The 21,153-nt window shown below is 58.8% G+C and overlaps 1 protein-coding gene across 1 annotated transcript; it reads left to right on the top strand.

Moving 5' to 3' along the window:
• Positions 1-2,375: 2,375 nt before the first annotated feature.
• Positions 2,376-19,103, top strand: RUSF1 (RUS family member 1). The gene is given in 13 exon segments (XM_061444293.1): positions 2,376-2,391; positions 4,560-4,693; positions 6,285-6,362; positions 7,894-8,008; positions 10,613-10,658; positions 11,485-11,517; positions 12,446-12,551; positions 13,571-13,672; positions 15,420-15,442; positions 15,444-15,488; positions 15,731-15,939; positions 16,822-16,879; positions 19,005-19,103. Coding segments are annotated over 13 exon segments (1,056 nt in total). The 3' UTR covers positions 19,096-19,103.
• The last annotated feature ends 2,050 nt before the right edge of the window (positions 19,104-21,153 follow it).

Below are 21,153 nucleotides of genomic sequence, written 5' to 3'. Positions count from 1 at the left end.
GCGTCTCTATGGTACCATAGAGCTGGAGGACTCAGAGCGTCTCTATGGGACCATAGAGCTGGAGGACTCAGTGCTAGAGCGTCTCTATGGGACCATAGAGCTGGAGGACTCAGTGCTAGAGCGTCTCTATGGGACCATAGAGCTGGAGGACTCAGCGCATCTCTATGGTACCATAGAGCTGGAGGACTCAGTGCTAGAGCGTCTCTATGGTACCATAGAGCTGGAGGACTCAGTGCTAGAGCGTCTCTATGGTACCATAGAGCTGGAGGACTCAGAGCGTCTCTATGGGACCATAGAGCTGGAGGACTCAGTGCTAGAGCGTCTCTATGGTACCATAGAGCTGGAGGACTCAGTGCTAGAGCGTCTCTATGGTACCATAGAGCTGGAGGACTCAGTGCTAGAGCGTCTCTATGGGACCATAGAGCTGGAGGACTCAGTGCTAGAGCGTCTCTATGGTACCATAGAGCTGGAGGACTCAGTGCTAGAGCGTCTCTATGGGACCATAGAGCTGGAGGACTCAGAGCGTCTCTATGGGACCATAGAGCTGGAGGACTCAGTGCTAGAGCGTCTCTATGGTACCATAGAGCTGGAGGACTCAGTGCTAGAGCGTCTCTATGGGACCATAGAGCTGGAGGACTCAGAGCGTCTCTATGGCACCATAGAGCTGGAGGACTCAGTGCTAGAGCGTCTCTATGGTACCATAGAGCTGGAGGACTCAGCGCTAGAGCGTCTCTATGGTACCATAGAGCTGGAGGACTCAGAGCGTATCTATGGTACCATAGAGCTGGAGGACTCAGTGCTAGAGCGTCTCTATGGGACCATAGAGCTGGAGGACTCAGAGCGTCTCTATGGTACCATAGAGCTGGAGGACTCGGTGCTAGAGCGTCTCTATGGTACCATAGAGCTGGAGGACTCAGTGCTAGAGCGTCTCTATGGGGACCATAGAGCTGGAGGACTCAGTGCTAGAGCGTCTCTATGGGGACCATAGAGCTGGAGGACGCAGTGCTAGAGCGTCTCTATGGTACCATAGAGCTGGAGGACTCAGTGCTAGAGCATCTCTATGGTACCATAGAGCTGGAGGACTCAGCGCTAGAGCGTCTCTATGGTACCATAGAGCTGGAGGACTCAGCGCTAGAGCGTCTCTATGGTACCATAGAGCTGGAGGACTCAGTGCTAGAGCGTCTCTATGGGACCATAGAGCTGGAGGACTCAGCGCTAGAGCGTCTCTATGGTACCATAGAGCTGGAGGACTCAGTGCTAGAGCGTCTCTATGGGACCATAGAGCTGGAGGACTCGGTGCTAGAGCGTCTCTATGGGACCATAGAGCTGGAGGACTCAGCGCGTCTCTATGGTACCATAGAGCTGGAGGACTCGGTGCTAGAGCGTCTCTATGGTACCATAGAGCTGGAGGACTCGGTGCTAGAGCGTCTCTATGTTACCATAGAGCTGGAGGACTCAGTGCTAGAGCGTCTCTATGGTACCATAGAGCTGGAGGACTCAGTGCTAGAGCGTCTCTATGGTACCATAGAGCTGGAGGACTCAGTGCTAGAGCGTCTCTATGGTACCATAGGGCTGGAGGACTCAGTGCTAGAGCGTCTCTATGGGACCATAGAGCTGGAGGACTCAGTGCTAGAGCGTCTCTATGGTACCATAGAGCTGGAGGACTCCGTGCGTCTCTATGGGACCATAGAGCTGGAGGACTCAGTGCTAGAGCGTCTCTATGGTACCATAGAGCTGGAGGACTCAGCGCTAGAGCGTCTCTATGGTACCATAGAGCTGGAGGACTCAGCGCTAGAGCGTCTCTATGGTACCATAGAGCTGGAGGACTCAGTGCTAGAGCGTCTCTATGGTACCATAGAGCTGGAGGACTCAGAGCGTCTCTATGGGACCATAGAGCTGGAGGACTCAGTGCTAGAGCGTCTCTATGGGACCATAGAGCTGGAGGACTCAGTGCTAGAGCGTCTCTATGGGACCATAGAGCTGGAGGACTCAGCGCATCTCTATGGTACCATAGAGCTGGAGGACTCAGTGCTAGAGCGTCTCTATGGTACCATAGAGCTGGAGGACTCAGTGCTAGAGCGTCTCTATGGTACCATAGAGCTGGAGGACTCAGAGCGTCTCTATGGGACCATAGAGCTGGAGGACTCAGTGCTAGAGCGTCTCTATGGTACCATAGAGCTGGAGGACTCAGTGCTAGAGCGTCTCTATGGTACCATAGAGCTGGAGGACTCAGTGCTAGAGCGTCTCTATGGTACCATAGAGCTGGAGGACTCAGTGCTAGAGCGTCTCTATGGTACCATAGAGCTGGAGGACCGGAAGTCCCTCCCCTGGCTCCGCCCCCTTCCCATCACCCCCCGCGGCCGCCCGGAGCCGCCATGGAGCCGCCGGAGGGTACCGAGGGGATGGGGGAGGGAATGGGACCCTCACGTGACCCCCCCCCGGCCCCGCACGTGACCCCCCCCCCCGGGACCCATAAGTGACCCCCATTGAACCCCTCCATTCCCATTTCCCTCCCCCCCCATTGCCCCCCATTGAGTCCTATGGGTCCCATTCCCGCCCCATAGCCCCCCATTGACGCACCCATTGACCCCCATTTCCCCCCCAGATCCCCCATTGACCCCCCATTGACCCCCATTGACCCCTCCATTTCCCCCCCATTGCCCCCCATTTCCCCTCCATTGCCCCCCATTGCCCCCCATTGACCCCCCATTGACCCCTCCATTTCCCCCCCATTGCCCCCCATTTCCCCTCCATTGCCCCCCATTGCCCCCCATTGACCCCCATTTCCCGCCATTGACCCCCATTACCCCCCCATTGCCCCCCATTCCCCCCCCATTGCCCCCATTGCCCCCATTTCCCCCCCATTTCCCCCCATTCCCCCCCATTGCCCCCCATTTCCCCCCCATTCCCTCCCATTTTCCCCCCATTCCCCCCCATTGCCCCCCATTGCCCCCATTCCCCCCCCATTGCCCCCCATTGCCCCCCATTGCCCCCCATATCCCCCCATTGACCCCTATTTCCCCCCATTGCCCCCCATTGACCCCCATAACCCCCCCATTGACCCCTATTCCCCCCCATTGACCCCTATTCCCCCCCATTGCCCCCCATAGCCCCCCATTGACCCACCCATTGCCCCCCATTGCCCCCCATTGCCCCCCATTGCCCCCCCATTTCCCCCCCATTTCCCCCCATTTCCCCCCATTCCCTCCCATTTTCCCCCCATTCCCCCCCCATTGCCCCCCATTGAGCCCCATTCCCCCCCCATTGACCCCCATTGACCCCCATTGCCCCCCCATTGCCCCCCCATTACCCCCCCATTGTCCCCCATTGACCCCCATTACCCCCCCATTGCCCCCATTGACCCCCATTGACCCCCCATTGCCCCCCATTGACCCCCATTTCCCCCCATTGACCCCCATTACCCCCCATTTCCCCCCATTGCCCCCCATTGCCCCCCATTGAGCCCCCCATTGCCCCCCCATTGCCCCCCCATTGCCCTTCATTGACCCCCATTCCCCCCTCATTCCCCCCCCATAACCCCCCATTCCCCCCCATTCCCCCCCCATTCCCCCCATAGCCCCCCATTGAGCCCCCCATTGCCCCCCCATTGACCCCCCATTGCCCCCCATTCCCCCCCATTCCCCCCCATTGCCCCCCATTGCCCCCCCATTGCCCCCCATTCCCCCCATTCCCCCCCATTGCCCCCCATTGCCCCCCATTGACCCCCATTGCCCCCCATTCCCCCCATAGCCCCCCCATTGCCCCCCCATTGACCCCCATTGCCCCCCATTGCCCCCCATTGCCCCCCATTGCCCCCCCATTGCCCCCCATTGCCCCCCATTGACCCCCATTCCCCCCCATTGCCCCCCATTCCCCCCCATTGCCCCCCATTCCCCCCATTCCCCCCCATTGCCCCCCATTGCCCCCCATTGACCCCCATTGCCCCCCATTCCCCCCATAGCCCCCCCATTGCCCCCCCATTGACCCCCATTGCCCCCCATTGCCCCCCATTGCCCCCCATTGCCCCCCCATTGCCCCCCATTGCCCCCCATTGACCCCCATTCCCCCCCATTCCCCCCCATTGACCCCCATTGACCCCCCATTGCCCCCCATTGCCCCCCCCATTTCCCCCCATAGCCCCCCATAACCCCCCCATTGCCCCCCATTGCCCCCCATTGACCCCCATTCCCCCCCATTGCCCCCCATTGACCCCCATTTCCCCCCATTCCCCCCATTCCCCCCCATTTCCCCCCCATTGCCCCCATTCCCCCCCCATTCCCCCCCATTCCCCCCCATTCCCCCCCCATTGCCCCCCATTGCCCCCCCATTCCCCCCCATTGCCCCCCATTGCCCCCCCATTCCCCCCCCATTGCCCCCCATTTCCCCCCCATTCCCCCCCCATTCCCCCCCATTGCCCCCCATTTCCCCCCCATTTCCCCCCCCATAGATCCCATTGACCCCCATAGGCCCCCATAACCCCCCCATTGCCCCCCATTCCCCCCCATTCCCCCCCCATTGCCCCCCATTTCCCCCCATTGACCCCCATTTCCCCCCCCCAGACCCCCCCCTTTGCCGGGAGCTTTGGGGCTCGGTGGAGGCCGCTCGGTACCGGGGGGGGGGGCCCCGGGGGGGGCTCCTGAGGCTCCGCCCCCCCAGGGCCCGATGTGGGGCAGGCCTGGAGCAAGTGGCCAGGGTGAGGGGGGGGCTATGGGGGGGCAATGGGGGGGTAATGGGGGGCAATGGGGGGCTCAATGGGGGGCAATGGGGGGGGAATGGGGGGCAATGGGGGGGCAATGGGGTCCATGGGGGTCAATGGGGGGCAATGGGGGGGAATGGGGGGCTCAATGGGGGGCTCAATGGGGGGCAATGAGGGGTAATGGGGGGGGCAATGGGGTCCATAGGGGTCAATGGGGGGGAATGGGGGGCAATGGGGGGGGAATGGGGGGGCAATGGGGTCCATAGGGGTCAATGGGGGGCAATGGGGGGGAATGGGGGGCTCAATGGGGGGCTCAATGGGGGGCAATGGGGGGTAATGGGGGGGGCAATGGGGTCCATAGGGGTCAATGGGGGGGAATGGGGGGGGAATGGGGGGCAATGGGGGGGCAATGGGGGTCAATGGGGGTCAATGGGGGGCTCAATGGGGAGGAATGGGGGGGCACTGGGGTCCATAGGGGTCAAGGGGGGGCTCAATGGGGGGGCAATGGGGTCCATGGGGGGCAGTGGGGGGGCAATGGGGGACAATGGGGTCCATAGGGGGCAATGGGGGGCATTGGGGGGGCAATGGGGTCCATGGGCGGGAATGGGGGGGCAATGGGGTCTATGGGGGGGAATGGGGAAGGCAATGGGGGGCAATGGGGGGGCAATGGGGTCCATAGGGGTCAATTGGGGGGGGGGGCAATTGGGTCCATGGGGGGCAATGGGGCCCATAGGGCTCTATAGGGGGGTATTGGTCCCTATAGGGCCCATAGGGCTCTATGGGGCAGGGGATATTGGGGTCAATGGGGCCCATAGGTCTCTATGGGGCAGGGGATATTGGGGTCAATGGGGCCCATAGGGCTCTATGGGGCAGGGGATATTGGGGTCAATGGGCCCCATGGGGCAGGGGTTATTGGGGTCAATGGGCCCTATGGGGCAGGGGATATTGGGGTCAATGGGCCCTATGGGGCAGGGGATATTGGGGTCAATGGGGCCCATAGTGCTCTGTGGGGCAGGGGATATTGGGGTCAATGGGGCCCATAGTGCTCTGTGGGGCAGGGGATATTGGGGTCAATGGGCCCTATGGGGCAGGGGATATTGGGGTCAATGGGCCCTATGGGGCAGGGGATATTGGGGTCAATGGGCCCTATGGGGCAGGGGATATTGGGGTCAATGGGGCCCATAGTGCTCTGTGGGGCAGGGGATATTGGGGTCAATGGGGCCCATAGTGCTCTATGGGGCAGGGGATATTGGGGTCAATGGGCCCATAGGGCTCTATGGGGCAGGGGATATTGGGGTCAATGGGGCCCATAGGTCTCTATGGGGCAGGGGATATTGGGGTCAATGGGCCCTATAGTGCTCTATGGGGCAGGGGATATTGGGGTCAATGGGGCCCATAGGGCTCTATGGGGCAGGGGATATTGGGGTCAATGGGCCCTATGGGGCAGGGGATATTGGGGTCAATGGGCCCTATGGGTCAGGGGATATTGGGGTCAATGGGCCCCATAGTGCTCTATGGGGCAGGGGGTCTTGGTGCCTATGGGCTCTATAGGGCTCAATGTCTCCCCCCCCCACTTCCTGCCCCATAGCGGGTGTTCCTGCCCCATGGATACCCCCATAGCGTGAGCCCCGATTACCTCCAGTACCAGTTGTGGGACTCCCTGCAGGTACTGGGAGCACTGGGGGGGGGAACTGGTTCTAACTGGTTCTAACTGGTCTCTAACTGGTCTCTAACCGGTTCTAACTGGTTCTAACTGGTCTCTAACTGGTCTCTAACTGGTTCTAACTGGTTCTAACTGGTTCTAACTGGTTCTAACTGGTCTCTAACCGGTTCTAACTGGTTCTAACTGGTTCTAACTGGTTCTAACTGGTCTCTGACTGGTCTCTAACTGGTTCTAACTGGTTCTAACTGGTTCTAACTGGTTCTAACTGGTTCTAACTGGTCTCTAACTGGTTCTAACTGGTTCTAACTGGTCTCTAACTGGTTCTAACTGGTTCTAACTGGTTCTAACTGGTCTCTAACTGGTCTCTAACCGGTTCTAACTGGTTCTAACTGGTCTCTAACCGGTTCTAACTGGTCTCTAACTGGTTCTAACTGGTTCTAACTGGTCTCTAACTGGTTCTAACTGGTTCTAACTGGTTCTAACTGGTTCTAACTGGTTCTAACCGGTTCTAACCGGTTCTAACTGGTCTCTAACTGGTTCTAACTGGTTCTAACTGGTCTCTAACTGGTCTCTAACTGGTTCTAACTGGTTCTAACCGGTTCTAACCGGTTCTAACTGGTCTCTAACTGGTTCTAACTGGTTCTAACTGGTCTCTAACTGGTCTCTAACTGGTTCTAACTGGTCTCTAACTGGTTCTAACTGGTTCTAACCGGTTCTAACTGGTCTCTAACTGGTCTCTAACTGGTTCTAACTGGTCTCTAACTGGTTCTAACTGGTCTCTAACCGGTTCTAACTGGTCTCTAACTGGTCTCTAACTGGTCTCTAACTGGTTCTAACTGGTTCTAACTGGTTCTAACTGGTTCTAACTGGTCCTAACTGGTCCTAACTGGTTCTAACTGGTCTCTAACTGGTCTCTAACTGGTCTCTAACTGGTTCTAACTGGTCTCTAACTGGTTCTAACTGGTCTCTAACTGGTTCTAACTGGTTCTAACTGGTTCTAACCGGTTCTAACCGGTTCTAACTGGTCTCTAACTGGTTCTAACTGGTTCTAACTGGTCTCTAACTGGTCTCTAACTGGTTCTAACCGGTTCTAACCGGTTCTAACCGGTTCTAACTGGTCTCTAACTGGTTCTAACTGGTTCTAACTGGTCTCTAACTGGTCTCTAACTGGTTCTAACTGGTCTCTAACTGGTTCTAACTGGTTCTAACCGGTTCTAACTGGTCTCTAACTGGTCTCTAACTGGTTCTAACTGGTCTCTAACTGGTTCTAACTGGTCTCTAACCGGTTCTAACTGGTCTCTAACTGGTCTCTAACTGGTCTCTAACTGGTTCTAACTGGTTCTAACTGGTTCTAACTGGTTCTAACTGGTTCTAACTGGTCTCTAACTGGTCTCTAACTGGTTCTAACTGGTCTCTAACTGGTTCTAACCGGTTCTAACTGGTTCTAACTGGTTCTAACTGGTCTCTAACTGGTTCTAACCGGTTCTAACTGGTTCTAACTGGTTTATACTGGTTTTTACTGGTCTCTCTCCAGGCCCTCTGCTCCTCGCTGGCCGGGGCCCTCTCTGCCCGCGCCGTGCTCCAGGCCATGGGGGTGGGCGACGGCACCGCCACCGTCACCGGGGCCACCCTCACCTGGCTGCTGCGGGGTCAGCGAACCCAAAAAACCCCTTTTTCACCCCAAAAACGGCCCCGTCACGGCGAGAAACCCCCAGAAACGCGTCCGGCGACCCCGAAAACCCCCGGTTTCACCCCAAAAACGCCCCTTTTCACCCCAAAAATGGACCTTTCCCACCATGAAACCCCAGAAATGCATCCGGCGACCCTAAAAACCCCTGGTTTCACCCCAAAAACGGCCCCGTCCCGGCGAGAAACCCCCGGAAACGCGTCCGGCGACCCCGAAAACCCCCATTTTCACCCCAAAAATGGCCCTTTCCCACCATGAAAACCCCAGAAACGCATCCGGCGACCCTAAAAACCCCCATTTTCACCCCAAAAACGCCCCTTTACCCCCCAAAACACCCAAAAACGGATCTGGCGACCCCCAAAACGCCCCTTTTCACCCCTAAAACCCCCATTTTCACCCCAAAAACGGCCCCGTTACGACGAGAAACCCCCAGAAACGCGTCCGGCGACCCCGAAAACCCCCGGTTTCACCCCAAAAACGCCCCTTTTCACCCCAAAAATGGACCTTTCCCACCACGAAACCCCCAGAAACGCATCCGGTGACTCTAAAAACCCCCATTTTCACCCCAAAAACGGCCCTGTCCCACCACGAAACCCCCAAAAACGCATCCGGCGACCCAAAAAACCCCCTTTTCACCCCAAAAACGGCCCCGTTATGACGAGAAACCCCCGGAAACGCGTCCGGCGACCCCGAAAACCCCCGGTTTCACCCCAAAAACGCCCCTTTTCACCCCAAAAATGGACCTTTCCCACCATGAAAACCCCAGAAACGCATCCGGCGACCCCAAAAACCCCCGGTTTCACCCCAAAAACGCCCCTTTTCACCCCAAAAATGGACCTTTCCCACCATGAACCCCCAGAAACGCATCCGGCGACCCCAAAAACCCCTGGTTTCACCCCAAAAATGCCCATTTTCACCCCAAAAATGCCCCTTTTCACCCCAAAAACCCCCATTTTCACCCCAAAAACGGCCCTTTCCCACCACGAAACCCCCAGAAATGCATCCGGCGACCCCGAAAACCCCCGGTTTCACCCCAAAAACGCCCCTTTTCACCCCAAAAATGGACCTTTCCCACCACGAAACCCCCAGAAATGCATCCGGCGACCCCCAAAACCCCTGGTTTCACCCCAAAAACCCCCATTTTCACCCAAAAAACGGCCCCATCACGACGAGAAACCCCCAGAAACGCGTCCGGCGACCCCGAAAACCCCCGGTTTCACCCCAAAAACGCCCCTTTTCACCCCAAAAACGGCCCTTTCCCACCATGAAAACCCCAGAAACGCATCCGGCGACCCTAAAAACCCCTGGTTTCACCCCAAAAACGGCCCTTTACCCCCCAAAACACCCAAAAACGGATCTGGCGACCCCAAAAACGCCCCTTTTCACCCCCAAAACCCCCATTTTCACCCCAAAAACGGCCCTGTCCCACCACGAAACCCCCAAAAACGCGTCCGGCGACCCCAAAAACCCCCGTTTTCACCCCAAAAACGGCCCTTTACCCCCCAAAACACCCAAAAACGGATCCGGCGACCCCAAAAACCCCTGGTTTCACCCCAAAACCGGCTCCAGTGACCCAAAAACCCCCTTTTTCACCCCAAAACCTGCCCCGTTCCACCCCAAAACCCCCCAAAACGGGTCTGGCGACCCCAAAAACCCCCGGTTTCACCCCAAAATGCCCTCATTTCACCCCAAAATCCTCTTTTTCACCCCAAAATCTGCTCTTCAGACCCCAAAAACCTCATTTTTCACCCTATTTTGACCCAAAATCACCCTTTTTTGACCCAAAATCCCCCTTTTTCACCCCAAACCCCTCTTTTGGCCCAAAATCCATGTTTTTCACCCTAAAACCCCTTTTTGACCCAAAATACCCATTTTTCACCCCAAATCCCCCTTTTGACCTAAAATCCCCGTTTTTCACCCCAAAACCCCCATTGACCCAAAATCACCCTTTTTGAACCCAAAATCCCCCTTTTTCACCCCAAACCCCTCTTTTGGACCAAAATTCATGTTTTTCACCCTAAAACCCCTTTTTGACCCAAAATCCCCCTTTTTCACCCCAAACCCCCCTTTTGACCTAAAATCCCCGTTTTTCACCCCAAAACCCCCATTTGACCCAAAATCCCCCTTTTTCACCGCAAATCCCCCTTTTGACCCAAAATCCCCCTTTTTCACCCCAAACCCCCTTTTTGACCCAAAATCCCACTTTTTCACCCCAAAAACCCTTTTTGACCCAAAATCCTCCTTTTTCACCCCAAAACCCCCTTTTTGACCCAAAATCCCCCTTTTTCACCCCAAATCCCCCTTTTTGACCCAAAATCCCCTTTTCACCCCAAATCCCCCTTTTGACCCAAAATCCCCCTTTTTCACCCCAAACCCTTTTTTTGACCCAAAATCCATGTTTTTTACCCCAAAACCCCTTTTTGACCCAAAATCCCCCTTTTTCACCCCAAACCCTATTTTGACCCAAAATCACCCTTTTTTGACCCAAAATCCTCCTTTTTCACCCCAAACCCCCCATTTTGACCCAAAATCCCCCTTTTTCACCCCAAATTTGTGTCACCCACAGATGGGGTGGGGATGGTGACGAGAATCACATTCGCCTGCCTGCAGGGGTGAGCACTGGGATGGACTGGGATGGACTGGGATGGACTGGGATGGACTGGGATGAGAATGGGATGGACTGGGATGGAACTGGGATGGACTGGGATGGACTGGGATGGGAATGAGATGGACTGGGATGGACTGGGATGGACTGGGATGGACTGGGATGGACTGGGATGGGAATGGGATGGACTGGGATGGAACTGGGATGGACTGGGATGGGAATGGGATGGACTGGGATGGACTGGGATGGAACTGGGATGGACTGGGATGGACTGGGATGGACTGGGATGGAACTGGGATGGAACTGGGATGGAACTGGGATGGAACTGGGATGCACTGGGATGGACTGGGATGGACTGGGATGGAACTGGGATGGACTGGGATGGAACTGGGATGGACTGGGATGGAACTGGGATGGACTGGGATGGGAATGGGATGGACTGGGATGGACTGGGATGGACTGGGATGGACTGGGATGGAACTGGGATGGACTGGGATGGACTGGGATGAGAATGGGATGGACTGGGATGGAAGTGGGATGGAACTGGGATTCACTGGGATCGCACTGGGATGAACTGGGATCACACTGGGTGAGCAATGGAAGTCAATGGTGGGGGGCACTGGTCCTTACTGGTCCATACTGGAACCTATTGGTCCATACTGGTCCTTACTGGTCCATACTGGTCCTTACTGGTCCATACTGGAACCTATTGGTCCATACTGGTCCTTACTGGTCCATACTGGTCCTTACTGGTCCATACTGGAACCTATTGGTCCATACTTGTCCTTACTGGTCCTTACTGGTCCATACCGGTGTGTGTCCCCCCCCCATAGGAGCCGCCTGGACTGTGAGGCCAAGCAGTGGCGGTGAGGCCCCGCCCCCTTCCGCAAACCCCGCCCCTTTCCTAAGCCCCGCCCCTTCCCAAAACCCCGCCCCCTTCCATAAGCCCCACCCCTCCCATAAGCACTGCATCTTCCCTAAACCCCGCCCCTTCGTTAAGCCACGCCCTCTTCTTCTAAGCCACGCCCCTTCATCAACCCCACCCCTTACACAAGCCACGCCCCCTTACCTAAGCCGCGCCCGCTTTTCCTATAAGCCCCGCCCATTTCCCCCAAAACCCCGCCCCTTCCAGCAAGCCCCGCCCTTTTTTACCAAGCCACGCCCCCTTTCCCAAACCCAGCCCCCTTCCCTAAGCCCCGCCCCTTTCCCAAGCCACGCCTCCTTCCCCAAACCCCGCCCACTTCCCCAAACCCCGCCCCTTCCGTAAGCCCCGCCCCTTCCCAAGCCCCGCCCACTTCTCCAAGCCCCGCCCCTCTCCAAGCCCCGCCCCTTCCCTAAGCTCCGCCCATTCCCCAAGCCACGCCCCCTTCTTAGAACCCCACCCTCTTCCCTAAAGCCACGCCCCTTCCCCAAACCCTGCCCACTTCCATAAGCCACGCCCCCTCTAAGCCACGCCCCTTCAAAAAAAACCCGCCCCTTCCCCAAGCCACGCCCCCTTCTCCAAGCCCCGCCCCTTCATTAAGCTCCGCCCATTTCCCTATGCCACGCCCCCTTCTCTAAGCCCCGCCTCTTCCCCAAGCCCCGCCCCCTCCATAAGCCCCGCCCCCTCTAAGCCCCACCCCCTTCCCTAAGCCCCGCCTCTTCCCCAAGCCCCACCCCCTCCCTAAGCTCCGCCCACTCACGAAGCCACGCCCTTTTCCCCAAACCCCGCTCCTCCCTTAAGCCCCGCCCCCTTCCCCCATTGGCTCCACCCCTTTCTCCCTCCCCCCCCTCCTCTCCCATTGGCCCTCGCAGGCTGGCCGCTGACGTCATCAATGACGTGGCGCTGCTGCTGGAGCTGCTCGCGCCGGGTTGGCCCCGCGCTGGCCCCGCCCTCCTGACGTTGGCGGCGGCGGGAAAGGTGACGTCATGGGGAGGAGGCGGGGCTTGAGGGGGGGGCAATGGGGGGCAATGGGGGGCAATGGGGGCAATGGGGGGCTATGGGGGGCAATGGGGGGCTATGGGGGGCAATATGTGTACCAGTCCATACTGGTCTATACTGGTCCATACCGGTCCATACTGTTTATACTGGTCCATACTGGTCCATACTGGTTTATACTGGTTTAGACTGGTATGGACCCAATATGTGATGAGGATGGCACTGGTGTCTATTGGAGTGTATTGGAGTGATGCGCTGGTCCATATTGGTCCATACCGGTCCATACTGGTTTATACTGGTCCATACTGGTCCATACTGGTTTATACTGGTTTATACTGGTTTATACTGGTTTATACTGGTATGGACCCAATATGTGATGAGGATGGCACTGGTGTGTATTTGGAGTGTATTGGAGTGATGTGCTGGTCCATATTGGTCCATACCGGTCCATACTGGTTTATACTGGTCCATACTGGTTTATACTGGTTTATACTGGTTTATACTGTAAGGACCCAATATGTGATGAGGATGGCACTGGTGTGTATTGGAGTGTATTGGAGTGATGTGCTGGTCCATATTGGTCCATACCGGTCCATACTGGTTTATACTGGTCCATACTGGTTTATACTGGTTTATACTGGTTTATACTGGTTTATACTGGTTTATACTGGTATGGACCCAATATGTGATGAGGATGGCACTGGTGTGTATTGGAGTGTATTGGAGTGATGTGCTGGTCCATACTGGTCCATACTGGTTTATACTGGTCCATACTGGTCCATACTGGTTTATACTGGTTTATACTGGTTTATACTGGTATGGACCCAATATGTGATGAGGATGGCACTGGTGTGTATTGGAGTGTATTGGAGTGATGTGCTGGTCCGTACTGGTCCATACTGGTTTATACTGGTCCATACTGGTCCATACTGGTTTATACTGGTTTATACTGGTCCATACTGGTTTATACTGGTTTATACTGGTTTATACTGGTCCCCCAGTGCGTGGTGGGGGTCGCTGGTGGTGCCACCCGTGCCGCTCTGGCCGTGCACCAGGCCCGGAGGGACAACGTGGCCGAGGTGGCAGCCAAGGACAGCAGCCAGGTGGGGACTGGGATGGACTGGGAGGGACTGGGAGGGACTGGGATGGACTGGGATGGGAAAGGGATGGACTGGATGGGACTGGGATGGACTGGGATGGACTGGGATGGACTGGGATGGACTGGGATGGGAATGGGATGGAATGGGATGGAAAGGGAGGGACTGGGATGGACTGGGATGGACTGGGATGGAACTGGGAGGGACTGGGATGGGAATGGGATGGACTGGGATGGACTGGGATGGACTGGGATGGGAATGGGAGGGACTGGGATGGACTGGGAGGGACTGGGAGGGACTGGGATGGACTGGGATGGACTGGGATGGACTGGATGGACTGGGATGGGAATGGGAGGGACTGGGATGGACTGGGAGGGACTGGGAGGGACTGGGATGGACTGGGATGGACTGGGATGGACTGGGAGGGACTGGGATGGACTGGGATGGGAATGGGAGGGACTGGGATGGGAAAGGGAGGGACTGGGATGGACTGGGATGGGACTGGGATGGGAATGGGAGGGACTGGGATGGACTGGGATGGACTGGGATGGGAATGGGAGGGACTGGGATGGACTGGGATGGACTGGGATGGGAATGGGAGGGACTGGGATGGACTGGGAGGGACTGGGATGGACTGGGATGGACTGGGGATGGGAATGGGAGGGACTGGGATGGACTGGGAGGGACTGGGAGGGACTGGGATGGACTGGGATGGACTGGGATGGACTGGGAGGGACTGGGATGGACTGGGATGGGAATGGAAGGGACTGGGATGGGAAAGGGAGGGACTGGGATGGACTGGGATGGGACTGGGATGGGAATGGGAGGGACTGGGATGGACTGGGATGGACTGGGATGGGAATGGGAGGGACTGGGATGGACTGGGATGGACTGGGATGGGGAATGGGAGGGACTGGGATGGACTGGGAGGGACTGGGATGGACTGGGATGGACTGGGATGGACTGGGATGGGAATGGGAGGGACTGGGAGGGACTGGGATGGACTGGGATGGACTGGGATGGACTGGGATGGGAAAGGGAGGGACTGGGATGGACTGGGATGGAACTGGGATGGGGATGGGATGGGGATGGGATGGGAAAGGGAGGGACTGGGATGGGAATGGGATGGACTGGGATGGGAAAGGAGGGACTGGGATGGACTGGGATGGGACTGGGATGGGAATGGGAGGGACTGGGATGGAACTGGGATGGACTGGGATGGACTGGGATGGACTGGGAGGGACTGGGATGGGATTGGGATGGGAATGGGATGGACTGGGATGGACTGGGATGGACTGGGATGGGACTGGGATGGACTGGGATGGACTGGGATGGGAATGGGATGGGAATGGGATGGAACTGGGATGGACTGGGATGGACTGGGATGGGAAAGGGAGGGACTGGGATGGACTGGGATGGGAATGGAAGGGACTGGGATGGGAAAGGGAGGGACTGGGATGGACTGGGATGGACTGGGATGGGAATGGGAGGGACTGGGATGGACTGGGATGGAACTGGATGGGAATGGGAGGGACTGGGATGGGAATGGGATGGACTGGGATGGACTGGGTTGAACTGGTCCATACTGGTCCATACTGGTATATACTGGTTTATACTGGTCTATACTGGTCCATACTGGTTTATACGGGTTTATACCGGTCCATACTGGTCCATACTGGTCCATACTGGTTTATACTGGTTTATACTGGTCCATACTGGTCCATACTGGTTTATACTGGTTTATACTGGGCAGGAGACGCTGGTGAATGGCTCGGGCTGCTGCTGCCCTGCTGCTGCTGCCGGCACTGGAGGGGCGGCCATGGTAAGGGGGCGTGGCCTAAGGGAAGCTGAGCGTTGATTGGCTGGGAGGGACCCAGAGGGGGCGGGGTCAAAGGGGGCGTGGCTTAAATAGGATGAAATGGAGCAGGCTCCGCCCCCATTGGCTCTATGGGGTTTTGTGCTCTCACCCCATTGGCTCTATGGGGTTTTGTGCTCTCACCCCATTGGCTCTATGGGGTTTTGTGCTCTCACCCCATTGGCTCTGTGGGGCTGCCCCTCTCCCAGGGTCACGTGGGCGGTGATGACGTTGCTGCTCGTGACCCACGTGGGCGCCAACGTGGGTGCCGTGGGGTCCCTGCGCCTGCGCAGCCTCAATAGGCCCCGCCTCCGGCTGGCGCTGGGCGGGGCCTTGAGGGGCGTGGCCAAGGAAGGGGGCGGAGCCATCGCTGTCCCCACCCCCGACGAGGTGAACCCGCGGGAGCCGCTGCTGCCCGGTGAGTGGATGGCACCCAATGGCACCCAATGGCACCCAATGGAACCCAATGGCACCCAATAGCACCCAATGGCACCCAATGGCACCCAATGGTACCCAATGGCACCCAATGGCACCCAATGGGGCATCAACCCCCCCCCAAATGGCACCCAATGGGGCATCAACCCTCCCCAATGGCACCCAATGGCACCCAATGGCACCCAATGGCACCCAATGGGTCATTAACCCCCCCCAATGGTGCCCAATGGCCCCCAATGGCACCCAATGGGGCAACAACCCTCCCCAATGGCACCCAATGGGGCATCACCCCCCCCCAATGGCACCCAATGGCACCCAATGGCACCCAATGGGTCATTAACCCCCCCAATGGTGCCCAATGGCCCCCAATGGCACCCAATGGGGCAACAACCCTCCCCAATGGCACCCAATGGGGCATCAACCCCCCCAATGGCACCCAATGGCACCCAATGGTACCCAATGACACCCAATGGCACCCAAAGGGTTATTAACTCCCCCCCAATGGCACCCAATGGCACCCAATGGCACCCAATAGCACCCAATGGCACCCAATGGCACCCAATGGCACCCAATGGAACCCAATGGGCAATTAACCCCCCCCCAATGGCACCCAATGGGTCATCAACCCCCCCCCCCAATGCCACCCAATGGCACCCAATGGCACCCAATGGTACCCAATGGGGCATCAGCCCCACCCCAATGGCACCCAATGGCACCCAATGGCACCCAATGGCAGCCAAATGGCACCCATTGTCCCCCCCCATGTCACCCATACCACCCTATGCATCCCTTTCCTGTGTCACCATGACGTCACCATGACGTCACCGTGACGTCACAGTGACGTCACCATTTCCCCCCCCCCCAGGCTTCAGCACCCGCCTCCGCCTCCACTTGGGTGCCCCCCTGCACCGATTGGTCAAGAGGTGAGAGAGCACCCTAGGGTGGGGGGGGGGGGGGAGCCCTATGGGACCCTATTGGGGTGCTGAGCACCCAAGGGGGAGCTCAGGACCCAATGGGGAGCTCAGCACCCAATGGGACCCAATGGGGACCTCAGCACCCAATGGGGTCCACAGCACCCAATGGGGACCCAATTGGGTGCTCAGGACCCAATGTGGAGCTCAGCACCAATGAGGAGCTCAGCACCCAATGGGACCCAAGAGGGAGCTCAGCACCCAATGAGGAGCTCAGCACCCAATGGGACCCAATAGGGAGCTCAGCACCCAATGGGGTGCTCAGCACCCAATGAGGAGCTCAGCACCCAATGGGACCCAATGGGGGCTCATCACCCAATGGGACCCTATGGGGACCTCAGCACCCAATGGGGTCCACAGCACCCAATGGGGACCCAATTGGGTGCTCAGGACCCAATGCGGAGCTCAGCACCCAATGAGGAGCTCAGCACCCAATGGGACCCTATGGGGTGCTCACCACCCAAAGGGGAGCTCAGCACCCAATTGGGAGCTTAGCACCCAATGGGACCCAACGGGGGCTCAGCACCCAATGGGACCCTATGGGGTGCTCAGGACCCAATTGGGTGCTCAGCACCCAATGAGGAGCTCAGCACCCAATGGGGAGCTCAGCACCCAATGGGACCCAACGGGGGCTCAGCACCCAGTGTGACCCTATGGGGTGCTCAGGACCCAATTGGGTGCTCAGCACCCAATGAGGAGCTCAGCACCCAATAGGACCCTATGGGAGGCTCAGCACCCAATGGGACCCAATGGGGACCTCAGCACTCAATGGGACCCTATGGGGAGCTCAGCACCCAGTGGGGAGCTCAGCACCCAATGGGGGTCTCAGCACCCAATGGGACCCAATAGGGAGCTCAGCACCCAATGGGGACCTCAGCACCCAATGGGACCTGTGGGGTGCTCAGGACCCAATGCAGAGCTCAGCACCCAATGAGGAGCTCAGCACCCAATGGGACCTAATTGGGTGCTCAGGACCCAATGCGGAGCTCAGCACCCAATGAGGAGCTCAGCACCCAATGGGACCCAATGGGGACCTCAGCACCCAATGGGGTCCACAGCACCCAATGGGGACCCAATTCGGTGCTCAGGACCCAATGTGGAGCTCAGCACCCAATGAGGAGCTCAGCACCCAATGGGACCCTATGGGTGCTCAGGACCCAATGCGGAGCTCAGCACCCAATGGGGAGCTCAGCACCCAATGGGACCCAATAGGGAGCTCAGCACCCAATGGGGACCTCAGCACTCAATGGGACCCTATGGGGAGCTCAGCACCCAATGGGGTGCTCAGCACCCAATGAGGAGCTCAGCACCCAATGGGACCCAATAGGGAGCTCAGCACCCAATGGGGACCTCAGCACCCAATGGGACCCTGTGGGGTGCTCAGGACCCAATGCAGAGCTCAGCACCCAATGAGGAGCTCAGCACCCAATGGGACCTAATTGGGTGCTCAGGACCCAATGCGGAGCTCAGCACCCAATGAGGAGCTCAGCACCCAATGGGACCCAATGGGACCTCAGCACCCAATGGGGTCCACAGCACCCAATGGGGACCCAATTCGGTGCTCAGGACCCAATGTGGAGCTCAGCACCCAATGAGGAGCTCAGCACCCAATGGGACCTAATTGGGTGCTCACTACTCAATGAGGAGCTCAGCACCCAATGGGACCCAATGGGGACCTCAGCACCCAATGGGACCTAGTTGGGTGCTCAGCACCCAATGGGGACCTAATTGGATGCTCAGCACCCAATGGGGGGCTCAGCACCCAATGGGACCCAGTTGGGTGCTCAGCACCCAGTGGGGAGCTCAGCACCCAATGGGACCCAATGGGGAGCTCAGCACCCAATGAGGAGCTCAGCACCCAATGGGACCCTATGGGGAGCTCAGCACCCAATGGGACCCTATGGGGAGCTCAGCACCCAATGAGGAGCTCAACACCCAATGGGACCCAGTGGGGAGCTCAGCACCCAATGGGACCCAATGGGGAGCTCAGCACCCAATGGGACCCAGTTGGGTGCTCAGCACCCAATGGGCCCCCATGTATGGGGTGAGCCCAGCACCCATCCTTCCCGCCCCATAGCGAGGCTGAGCTGCAGAAGGCCATCGAGTGCAGCCCCGAGCAGTACCTCATCGTGCTGCGCCCGTCGGAAGGTGGGTGCCAGCACCCATAGGGGCACCCATAGGGAGCACCCATAGGGGGCACCCAGCACCCATAGGGGGGACCCATAGGGGGGACCCAGCACCCATAGGGGCACACATAGGGGGACCCAGTACTCATAGGGGCACCCTTAGGGGGGACCCATAGGGGAAACCCATAGGGGGCACCCAGCACCCATAGGGGGCACCCAGCACCCATAGAAGCACACATAGGGAGGGCCCAGCGCCCATAGGGGCACCCATAGGGGGCACCCAGCACCCATAGGGGCACCCATAGGGGACACACGTAGGGGCACCCAGCACCCATAGGGGCACCCATAGGGGGGACCCAGCACCCATAGGGGGCATCCATAGGGGCACCCAGCACCCATAGGGGGCACCCATAGGTGGCACCCAGCACCCATAGGGCACCCATAGGGGGCACCCATAGGTGGCACCCAGCACCCATAGGGGCACCCATAGGGGGGACCCAGTACCTCATAGGGGCACCCTTAGGGGGGACCCATAGGGGACACCCATAGGGGCACCCATAGGGGGCCCAGCACCATAAGGGGCACCCATAGGGGGCACCCAGCACCCATAGGGGGGACCCCATAGGGGGGACCCAGCACCCATAGGGCACCCATAGCCATAGGGGGGACCCAGCACCCATAGGGGCACCCATAGGGGACACACATGGGGGCACCCAGCACCCATAGGGGCACCCATTAGGGGGGACTCAGCACCCATGGGGGGACCCGTAGGGGGCACCCAGCACCCATAGGGGCACCCATAGGGGGCACCCATAGGGGAGACCTTGCACCCATAAGGGGCACCCATAAGGGGCACCCATAGGGGGCACCCATAGGGGGGACCCAGCACCCGTAGGGGACACACATAGGGGCACCCAGCACCCATAGGGGCACCCATAGGGGGCACCCATAGGTGGCACCCAGCACCCATAGGGGGGACCCAGCACCCATAGGGGCACACATAGGGGGGACCCAGCACCCATAGGGGCACCCATAGGGGGCACCCATAGGGGGGACCTTGCACCCATAAGGGGCACCCATAGGGGGCACCCATAGGGGGGACCCAGCACCCGTAGGGGACACACATAGGGGCACCCAGCACCCATAGGGGCACCCATAGGGGGGACCCAGCACCCATAGGGGGCACCCATAGGTGGCACCCAGCACCCAGAGGGACACCCATAGGTGCCCCCCAGCACCCGTAAGGATCACCCAGCACCCAGAGGGACACCCATAGGTGTCACCCAGCACCCATGGGTGCCCCCCAGCACCCATAGGTGCTCCCCCAGCACCCATAGGGACACCCATAGGTGGCACCCAGCACCCATAGGTGCTCCCCCAGCACCCATAGAGACCCCCATAGGTGCCCCCCAGCACCCATAGGTGCCCCCCAGCACCCATAGGGACACCCATAGGTGCCCCCCAGCACCCATAGGTGCTCCCCCAGCACCCATAGGGACACCCATAGGTGCCCCCCAGCACCCATAGGTGCCCCCCCAACACCCATAGGGACACCCATAGGTGCCCCCCAGCACCCATAGGGATCACCCAGCACCCATAGGGACACCCATAGGTGTCACCCAGCACCCATAGGTGCCCCCCAGCACCCATAGGTGCCCCCCCAACACCCATAGGGACACCCATAGGTGCCCCCCAGCACCCATAGGTGCCCCCCCAGCACCCATAGGGACACCCATAGGTGCTCCCCCAACACCCATAGGTGCCCCCCCAACACCCATAGGGACACCCATAGGTGGCACCCAACACCCATAGGTGCCCCCCCAACACCCATAGGGACACCCATAGGTGCTCCCCCAACACCCATAGGTGCCCCCCCAACACCCATAGGGACACCCATAGGTGGCACCCAGCACTCATAGGTGCCCCCCAACACCCATAGGTGCCCCCCAACACCCATAGGGACACCCATAGGTGCCCCCCAACAGCCATAAGGATCACCCAGCACCCATAGGTGCCCCCCAGCACCCATAGGGACACCCATAGGTGTCACCCAGCACCCATGGGTGCTCCCCAGCACCCATAGGTGCCCCCCCAACACCA

Source organism: Pezoporus flaviventris, unplaced genomic scaffold (assembly GCF_033815535.1).
Source record: "Pezoporus flaviventris isolate CSIRO_AGI_PZ_B2104156 unplaced genomic scaffold, CSIRO_AGI_Pfla_v1 ptg000773l, whole genome shotgun sequence".
NCBI classification, from domain to species: Eukaryota; Metazoa; Chordata; class Aves; order Psittaciformes; family Psittacidae; genus Pezoporus; species Pezoporus flaviventris.
This window is presented reverse-complemented; position numbering and strand designations above follow the sequence as displayed.